This window comes from Poecilia latipinna, unplaced genomic scaffold (genome assembly GCF_001443285.1).
Source record: "Poecilia latipinna isolate Pla-1442-1.1 unplaced genomic scaffold, P_latipinna-1.0 Scaffold2685, whole genome shotgun sequence".
Classification (NCBI taxonomy): Eukaryota; Metazoa; Chordata; class Actinopteri; order Cyprinodontiformes; family Poeciliidae; genus Poecilia; species Poecilia latipinna.
This window is the reverse complement of record NW_015115301.1, coordinates 59568-69665: the sequence shown is the minus strand read 5'-3', so window position 1 is coordinate 69665 and position 10098 is coordinate 59568. Positions and strand designations below refer to the sequence as shown.

Here is a 10098-nt window from a genome sequence, read left to right as displayed (position 1 = left end):
GTGCTTGAGCACTGAGCTGAGCATTGAGCGACATGATGTGTGAATTATTCCTTTAATACAACCATATTTTGATTCTGTGGTTGTAATATCTGAATACTGGGTAAAAAAGGAAAAACTTGGCACCACACAAAGTCCATTTATTGACCTTTGCAAGCAGATAATGCTCGTTCAGCTCTGATGTAAACACTGCAAAAAGAGACTAAGCAGACGACTACCACAGAGAACGTGTTAGACATTCGTCTAGACTGTAGGCAAGATCCTTCCCGTCATTGTTAGATGGCATTGAGGGGTTGCAAAACAGGAAATAATTGCTGCGTAAAACACACACACACACACACACAGCAATGAAAATTAGAAAGTAAAACATGCGTAGAGCAGATAAGTATGCCAACACAAATGAGATTGTAATAAACGACCTACAGTAATTAGTTTAAACAAAGCATCAGCAACTGGCAATATCTTGTTTCACCACAGCAAGGTGTGATTCTTATTCTTATCTGAGCTGAGCACATTGTTCAAGTTGTCTTATTTTATTGTCAAACACCTTCACGTTATAGACGATTTAACTATTGTAAATAGCAATTTTCTGCATTCAGAAATCAAATGTTGTCCTGAGCAGTCTCTTGCGCCATCTAGTGGTTGCCGGATGATTTGCCTCTCTTTTTTTTGTTTCCGTGTTTGCTTTTTACCCTTGCCCTAACATATCAGTTTTCTGCTGACTTGTTTTTGAAATTTTTTTTATTTGATTAAGTTTTATTGCATTTGAAAGCATCTTTGGTTTTCATTTGTTTATTTACTGTATTTTTATTCAGTCCAGGCAAAACCTACATATTCTCGTTGGGACAGTGGGACAGTGAAAGACATTTAAAAAAATAAAATAAAAATAATAATAATAATAATAATAATAATAATAATAATAATAATAATATTTTCTTAAGTTCAAAGCATAAAAATTGAGCAAAACTGAGGATCGATTAAACTCGTGTCCTCTCGGTTCCGCTTGGTAATCACGTGATTCTACGTCACATCTGTCCCTAGCTGTTTCGTGTTGCATGTGTTATTAAAACAGTTCCCTCTTTTTGAAATATTGTTTGCTTGAATAAACAAGAGGCATGGAGATCGGAACTGAAATAAGCAAGAAAATAAGAGTGAGTAGCTGTGGATATTGTGTTTGAACAGTCCGCCATGTTTATAAAAATAAAACCGAGCCGCTGCTAGCTCTTTAGCTTGTTAGCTTCAACGAGTCTAGAAATCAGTTTTTTTGTGCGCAGGGTTGGTTATGTTGCAGTTCAGTTTAGTATTTTTGAGTTGTTTAATTTGCTTTTTTTTTTTGTAAATCTCGGACTATTTTTCTAAAGTTTTACCATTTGAAAATGGAATCAGGGTAGCTAATATGCTATCCATACTTTACGTCGCTAACGCTATTTGATCTGTCGGTTTGTTGTCTTTCAGGCTGCTATAAAAAGCAAGCTCCAGGAGCTCGGTGCTTATATTGGTAAGCTCATGAAACAAGCGAAATGCATGGGACACACGCTGCTGAAATTTTGAACATTTCTTTAATGTTTATTTTTCTCCTGCAGATGAAGAGCTTCCTGACTACATTATGGTGATGGTGGCAAACAAGAAAACCTCCCAGCAGATGACTGAAGATCTCTCCCTGTTCCTGGGAAACAACACAATTAAGTTTACCACTTGGTATGATCAAAATTAAGTTCTTGCTTTCTGAGTTCACTCTGTGTTTCTTTCTATCATAACATTAAATTGACCTTCTCTAGGCTGCATGGTGTCCTGGAGAAACTACGATCGGTCGCTGGAGGTGAGAAACTTCTGCTGAAGTAGTTTTTTCTGTACTTTGCTAACCATGATCTGATGTTTTATCGCGTTTCTGATTCTTTGTTTCTTTTTTTTTGTTGTTGTTGTTGTTTGTTTGTTTTTTAGAGCCACCATCATCTCTAAGGCATCTGCAGTCCGACTCTGTTACCGTGTACGGGAAGCCGTGTATTGATGAAAATGGCAGAGCAGAAGACTTGAAGCTGCTGGCAGTGTCCAGCTCACGGACCGATAGGATGGAAGCACCTGTGTCTAGTTCTGCTTACGACAGCAGGTACCTGGAATGCTTTGATATACATAGTTTGTCTACAAACGGTTTTTCCAAGTAATATAATACTGATGCTTGTTTCTTATCAGGAAAGGGATGCTGGGGAAAGGTTTCTCGCGACATACCTCGACTATTAAGCCTCACACCGAGCCGCTCCCCTCGGAAGCCGTCATCGATATCAAACCTGAGATGGACGACGATCTAATTGCGGAGGAACCTGTAGAAATGGGAAACGGTCGCACTCGGGGTGCTAGTCGGCCGACCCTTGAGATCTACAGACCCGGTCAGAGCAAGTTTACGTCTATGAGCTCTCTGGAGATGTGTCGGCCCCCCGAGGGATCCTCAAGCATGAGGCAGCAGGACGGCAGAAGCAGCAAGGCATCCAGAACCGGGCTGAGCAAGGTACAGGGAGGTTTTTTTTTTATTACGATGCTTTTCAAAAGATGTTTAAATTCTTTATGTTTTGCTTCAAATGTGTTAGGATATCTTGCTTATTTTTGATTTCTTCAGATTATTTAAATATTTTAATAGGTTTTAGCTTTTAAGTTTGTTTTTTTTTTGGTAATGTTTGCCCCATTTTTTTGTATTTCTTCCAATTAAATATCTGAAATTCCCAAAATAGTTGGAATCAACGCCTTCATTTACCACGAGTCTTGTGTTGAACATTTTAGACAAAATAGTCTGTTTTTAACCACTGAACCTGTTGATCAAGGGTCTGCGATTCTGGATTCTGGTCCTTAAGGACTACTGTTCCAATTAATCATTGCTGGACCAAATTTGAAGGAAAAAAATAGAAAAAAAATGTCCAAATTTGGGTTTTTCCTTCTATTGCGGTACGATACGTTTACGATGCACGTCATTTTAAACTGTCTCAATTAAAAACCTCAGAAAAATACTGGGACAACCTCATGATATTGTGCCATTTGCACCAAATTGTACTTTTCTTAGACGCAGCTAATTAAAATTGGGTCCGACGACAATAAATGACCCAGTTCTCACATTTAAGTTCTTCATTTTTATATTTATCATAAAATAACTGTAAAGAAATCAATGGTGACACCTTTGTTTCTTTCTTTTGTTTTGCCTGTGATGTTCAGCTGCTGGGCGGACGTCTCTGACCAGCATCTAGTCGTGTTCTTAGTAATGCCCACGTTCCTCCTTTGTACAGCAAGAAGAGATGTCCCGAAAGAGAAAAGCTCCCGTGGCAAGTTCTGTTGTTCGAGTGAACCGAGCCGATGACGAAGACAGCGACGATGCAGAAGACGACGACGACGACGACGCGGGTTTCAGCAGCCGCAGCCTCTCCAGCAGAGTCTCCCTTCCCTCCAAACCAGAACGAAAGTCAGTCTTGCTATCTCTGAATGTCATTTAAAAATATTTCTCTCTTTATTTTAGGATGGAAAAAACAAAACTAAGCATTATGTTTTGTTAAATCTTCTAAAAATGTCCCTGTGTGTGTGTGAAGCTTAAATCATCTGCATTCTTTCCTGGATTGTAACTTTTTTTTTTTTTTTTCTGGTGGGTGTTTAACTGTTTCAGACCGACTCTCCCACCAGCCAAGCAAGCCAACAGGAATCTGATACTGAAGGCCATCTCTGAGGCTCAGGACTCGATCACCAAAACTACGTCCTATCCTCCGAGTACGTTCCCGTCAGCCACGCGTCAAACACACCGTACCAGCATTCCATTATCACTAGCTATACAAACTAGTAACTAATTATTTGAAACCTTGCTTAGAAAGTTTGGGGCTTGCTGCAGTCTAAATCTGCAGCAATTTCAAATCTAATCTCTGCTCTCATACCCGAACCTCCCTCCCCCCTCCCTCCCCCGCAGTCCCGCAGAGACAGACTGTTCCTGTGGCGCCCCGTACGCGCTTGGCCAGCAGCGAAGAGATGACCGCAGCCCTCCAACTGATGCAAAACCTGCACAGCCTGGCGCCCAGGGCGGAGGCGTACGCCGCCGGCGACCAGCCCGCCTCCAGAACAACAAGTACGCAGGAACCCAACAGCTGCTCGTCCGTGTTGTTGACTTAAGTGATTTATTTCTGTTGCTTCGTTCTTCTAACTCCAGCGAGATCATTGGTGTCGCGTCTTCAGCTGGACGGCAGCGACGCAAGACAGCAGCGTGAATATGGTAGGTGATGCTTGATTTGCTTAAGCTGTCAGAGACCAATGTCCAACTCTTTTGTCTGCAACTTTCAGACCAAATATTACATATGTTTGGTCACTTAGTGTGGATGAAAATATACTGACTTCCAAGGAATTATTTATTTCAAAATCCTTATTTTAGCAGACGTCTAAGAAATAAAGCATGCTTCAAAATGCAAAATTTCTAAAAAAAAAAAAAAGTTTTCCTTTGTTCTAATTAAAGAGGGAACAAAGGATAAAATGTAAAACCCACCCACGAAGTTTATTTCCACGTTTGTTTGTTGTTTTTTTTTTTGAACCAGGCGCCGAAGCCCCTGCTGGCTGTGAGCCGAAGAGCTCCGATACGCGCTCCTTCATAATGAGTCGGCCGGTCATAGAGGAAGCGTCTGCCCGAAGTCAGCAACAAGTCCAGCCGCCAGCTTTGCCCCGCACCGTCCAGGCCAGGTATGCACAGAGCACGAGCTCATTACGAGACGAAAAAGTTCAAGAATTGTGACTATTTTTTTTTTTTACAAGGCATTAAATGTTTCTGTTTGGTTAATGTGTATGTTTTTGCTGTCTCTGATGACTCCGCTTGCTTTCTGTGGTCACGCTTACAGAGAGGGCGTTGACACCTCGAGTCCAAAGTTCATCGTGACATTAGACGGAGTACCGAGCCCGCTGGGCAACCTTACGGACGGAGACATGGAGCTGGACGACGTGAGGCCGCTCTCAAAGGCTACAGAGGTAGCCGGCCACGTCTACAGAGAGTCTAAAGTCAGCGTCCTGGACAGGTTGCAGGGAGTGGTCACATCAACTGAAGGTGTGTGTGAAGGGGGGGGGGGGGGGGGGGTGATGCCATCGTGGGTAAAAACGTGATTGACACACGTAACACTTTCTTTACGTCGTTCATTTACAGATGGGAGGATGGACGTGGCCGACGAAGACGACGTTCCGATGAAGAAGCAGAAAGTTATGGAGCGCTGCAAATTCTGGCCCGTCTGCAAAAGTGGAGATGAGTGCGTTTACCATCACCCGACGGCGCAGTGCAAGTGAGTGGCTTTAGTAGAAAAAAGTTAAATTACCAAGGCATTGAAGGTATATTGACAGCTGATTGACTGTTGTGTTTTTTTTTGTTTTTTTTGTCTTTGTTTTTCAGGACTTTTCCAAATTGCAAGTTTGGAGACAAATGCCTGTTTGTGCATCCTAACTGTAAATATGACGCTCGCTGCACGAAGCCAGACTGTCCCTTCACTCACGTCAGCCGCAGAGGCACTGTTGCTCCACCACTCAGACCAGGTACGTTAAACAAATAACGCCTATAAACTTAGCGTTAAGACATTTTTTTTTTTTTGTTTGAACATGTAATAGCCAGTGAGATTCCAATGTGATCTGATATTAAAAGGAATAAAAGCCACAGCTGTAGCTGCATGAGTATTAAAACATGCGCCTTTTATTGCCGTAGCAACTTCTTGCTACTTATCGTTTGTAACTTGTTCTTACAGTTGTGCAGCAAAGTTCGAGTGCGACTGTGTGTCGCTTCTTCCCAGAATGCAAGAAGGTGGATTGTCCGTTTTATCATCCAAAGGTAGCAGCTCAGCACAGAGGCCATTAACCACATTGTCAGCTATTTTTGCATTCAAACCGAGCAGCTCTGACTTGTTTCCGTTCCGCTGCAGCCCTGTCGTTTTGCGACTCAGTGCAAACGAGCGGGATGCACTTTCTACCATCCAACTACAGCTGTGCCTCCGAGACACGCCCTGAAGTGGACGAAAGACAGAGCAGGTGAACCGTAGAGGAACGTCTCAAAGTATTTTCTCGCATAAATTAGAATGTTTTTAGCCTTTGACAAACTGATTCTCCTCAACCAAGCTAATGAGATTAATCTGTTTTTGCACATATCTCTCGTTTTCACCTGAAACGGTTAACGCCCATCTTGATGAGTTTAAGTAACGTTGCCATGTCGATAATTATTGTGGAGTTAATTTTATGTAAATTTGCTGCATGCACTAAAAATAATTTTTCTTTTCCAGCTAATTAAACCCCAGAGAGTCTGATGGTCAACTATCAAGCTGTGGAAGATGATGTTCTTCTTCTTCTTCTTGTGTTTCTGGAGCGTCATTAGTAAATGTAACCGTTAATTATGTTCTTTTATTGTGTTGTTTTGACTGATTTGTATGAATTGTTTTGTAAGATGAAAAGCGAGTTTCTGCACATGTGCTCCAGATATTAAAGACTCAACAATGTTTCTATTTATTTCACGTTGTCATTTCTTGTTTGTTTTTTTTTAACAGGCAGCTTTGTAGGCTCAATATTAACCTTTTTATGAATCAGGTGAGGAAAAAGACTTCCTTTTATAGATTCCGATCTCTCCCTGAGAACAAGATTATTTACATCAGCTGCTGACATGATATTAAAGCTTATAACGGTGCAGGGCTCTTATTTGCTCTTCTGCTGAAACACAACCAGTCAAATATGACTTTTTTTTAAATACTAAAAACTCCTCAGAAAGGATTCTGTGAAATTATAGTTTTACTACCATAATCTAAAGAAAACAAACACAAAAAACTGCCGTTCAGAGTCAATTTTATGTTTCTGCATCTAGATGTCAGAATAAATTGAATGATTATTTCACTGACAAAAACATGTCGGCAACAATGTTGGTTTCTCAAGTCATCTTTTAGCAGCTTCGAAAACCATAGCTGGAGGATTAACACTGACATGATAAAAGGTATAAATTAAGTATGCTAATTCATTTAAAAAGGAGAACTTTTTATAATTTAACTAACATTCAGATCACAACTTAAATTATGATTTAAACAAAAGAAATTATCCTTTTTTTAAATATATATATTTACATTTTTCCATTATAGATATATTTATATAGATATTTTACATGTATCTGTCTCCTGTTTTGTTCTTGCCCATAAGCATTTCTACCACATCATGCAAAAAAGTGAGAAAAAAAATCCAATTGCCATAAGATCTGGATCCCCATGTCTGTTTAATTTACTTATTTTACTCTTTTCCAAGATTCAGCAGAATAAATTGGATTGTATTCCTTGTACTGCCAGTTCCTATAAAATGTACAACCAAGAGGGAAAGCGTTGAGTGCAAAATTTCAGTCCTCCATAAAAAATAAATAAACTTTAAAAAGGGACATATTTTTTTAGATTTTAAAATCGAACTGTAATTTTCATTTACTGGTCTGATCAGCTGCTTGTCGCCGGGTGAGGTGGCTCTCACCTGTAATCCAAGCTACCTGGAGGCTGAGGCTGGAGGATTGCTTGAGCTCAGGAGCTCTGAGCTGCAGTGGGCTATGTTGAGCAGGGGTCCACACTAAGTTCAGTATAGATATGGTGTTCCTGGGGGAGCCCTGGACCACCAGGTCTTCTAAGGAGGGGTGAACCGGCCCAGGTCGGGAACGGAGCAGGTCAAATCCCCCGTACTGCTCAGTAGTGGGATCGCCCCTGTGAATAGATGCTGCAGTTCAGCCTGAGCAACACAGTGAGACCCAGTCTTTTTATACTCAGCAATACACTACTGTCACACTAACATTCATGTTTTGGTATCTGAAATCTGCTTTAACACTCATTCTAGCTTCTTGTTTCAACAAAATCCTCCAAAAAGGCATATGGGATTCTTGTCCAACACCGCCTCCTTCTGGAAGACATCTCATACTACACCAACCACCTGCATAACCTCTTACACTGCAGCTAGAGAAATCTACAGTATTTTAAATCAAAATGAGGATGATACAAATTTACTCTACCCATTAATAAAAGTCAATCCAACCCACTGACTTGAGATGTCACCTTATTTAAAAATAGTTTGTTTTGTTACAAGCAACCCTAAGTAAACATTTGATTAGCGTTTTCACTTGTAGACATTCTTCAAAATTGTAATTTTAAATAGAGTCCATTTATGCAAGCAACTTGAAGAGACGCTGAAAAATCATTAGAAGTCAGAGTTCAATACTTTTCATCTTCTGTTTAGCAGCTTATACACTGAATCAACAATATCTAAAACTACTTTAGTTTTTTTTTTTTCTTTTCTTATTAAGATAAGTAATGGACACAAAACAGGTTAAGTTAAATTTATTTATTAGCAACACAAATTAAAGCTCGTGATCCTCTGGGTGGTACAGTTCACTCATCAGTCGGTAGATATATGAAGGCGCGTGTCCTCCAATGTTAGAGATGAACAGTGTGATGAGTTCTGGAGGAACGTAGTCAAACACCGGGCAGTGCACGTTGACCTTAGAGAGGATCTCACCTGAAACGTATACAATTAGCATATTAACATAATATTCTACCAAAGATAAACTCTTAACTTGTAAAGTAAATCGGTGAGGGTGTACCTTCAGTGAAAGGGAGGACTTCATGTGGGGAGACAAATTTATGGAAAGTGTCCTCCTCGTTTGGGAACTAAGGAGAAAAAGTATTTCTTTTATTATTTGTGCTTAAAAGATTTTTTTTTTTATTAGACGTTTGTTAACTAGTGTTTTCCTACCTGGGGCGATAGCTTGAACATGGGGGCACAGACGATAAGAGGCGTCGAGTGATGCTTGGCGGCCAAGGCGAGAGTGTGCGTACCGTTCACAGCCCTCAAACCGCCGTTGGCTAGAACGGTCTGCGTTCCGATGATGACCTGCCAACCAGATCGTCAAACAAGTTAAATTACACCGCCTTAATATGGAGCGAGTCTTCTGTGAAGATAAATACCTTATTGACCCGGGACATGACCGCAAATATTGCAGCGTCGGCAATCACCGTTGTTTCAATGCCAGCTTTGGATAGGTTGGTGGCCATTTCGTGTCCCTGTTGAAAAGTGAAGGTTTTTCGTGAGCGTTCTAGTAGGTAAACCTTTGCTTTCCAAGCTCTTTTCGATGTACTTCATAATACCTGACAGAAGGGGGCACACTCCGCAACGATGACGTGAAACTTGCGTTTACGTGCAGCGTCCCTCAGGAATGCCTCCACGGTGCGGGAGCGCCCGATGGTCATGATGACCTCGTTGGAGTGGATGTGCTCCAGGGCCTGCATGGAGATGTTATCTGTTGTTCCTTCTGCAAAAGGAAAAAAAAAATCTCTTTAAACTTATAGACAAAATATCATATTTTCTCCAGTTTCTTTGTTCCGCTTTTCCCACAGTGAAATTCAAGCATTTCCAAGGTAAGTTTTCAAATGTTTACAGCACCACACTTTGGAGATAAAAGCAACACATTACTGTATGATTATGATTTAATAATGTTAATAATTTTTTGTGGTAGCATCCTACGTTCTACAGCAGGGACAAGGTAAATGATTTCGTTCATTTTGTTTAATGTATAATGTATAAAATATAAGAGATCAATAAGTTACTCCATCTTATTAGGAGTAATAGTTTTTACGTTTAAGCAATCCAAATAAATAATGTTAAAGTAAATTATGTTCCTAATCAAAATAAATGCTTAAAAACAGTATACAAAGAAAGTCAGAAAAAATCTATAATTTTTTTTTTGCTATGTTTTTCAGTATTTAGCACATAGAAATAAGTTTGGCAATTCTAACTGATCTGAAACAAAATAAGTTTAGTCTGATTTAACTTTAGACAGTGAAAAATATGTATCTATTTTTTTTTTTATTAGATCTATGAAAATATCTGGTTTCAACTATAAATAATGCTTTCCAACTGCAGGTCTTTAATAAAATGTTATATTGAACTTTATTACAAAAGACTGAATATCTAGCACTTTCAAGGACTTGATACAGAAATCAAGCATTTTCCAAATCTTGAAAACACCTAATTGAAATTGGAGCATTTTCAAGGATTCCAAGCACCCATACAAATCCGGATACAAACACAGACCCCTCCACTCTGCTACCACAAAAA

General features: G+C 39.9%; 2 protein-coding genes across 2 annotated transcripts in view; one reads left to right on the top strand and one right to left on the bottom strand.

The window, feature by feature from the left end:
• The first annotated feature begins 988 nt into the window (after window positions 1-988).
• zc3h14 (zinc finger CCCH-type containing 14) lies at window positions 989-6368 on the top strand. The gene is made up of 17 exons (XM_015020913.1): window positions 989-1148; window positions 1453-1495; window positions 1581-1695; window positions 1776-1816; window positions 1939-2104; window positions 2188-2500; window positions 3267-3439; window positions 3638-3738; window positions 3932-4087; window positions 4169-4231; window positions 4548-4689; window positions 4845-5047; window positions 5144-5276; window positions 5384-5523; window positions 5730-5812; window positions 5904-6009; window positions 6258-6368. The coding sequence occupies exons 1-17, from the start codon at window positions 1113-1115 to the stop codon at window positions 6263-6265; spliced, it is 2022 nt and encodes a 673-aa protein (XP_014876399.1). The 5' UTR covers window positions 989-1112; the 3' UTR covers window positions 6266-6368.
• A 1942-nt stretch (window positions 6369-8310) lies between these two features.
• The window catches only part of eif2b2 (eukaryotic translation initiation factor 2B, subunit 2 beta), a 6929-nt gene continuing 5141 nt past the window's right edge, over window positions 8311-10098 (bottom strand). Inside the window, exons 4-8 of the mRNA XM_015020909.1 lie at window positions 9129-9292; window positions 8949-9044; window positions 8737-8874; window positions 8585-8651; window positions 8311-8499 (exon numbers count right to left, since the gene is read on the bottom strand). Of these exons, the coding sequence (XP_014876395.1) occupies window positions 8342-8499; window positions 8585-8651; window positions 8737-8874; window positions 8949-9044; window positions 9129-9292 (623 nt within the window). The 3' untranslated portion in view covers window positions 8311-8341. The remainder of the gene's footprint in view (window positions 8500-8584; window positions 8652-8736; window positions 8875-8948; window positions 9045-9128; window positions 9293-10098) is intronic.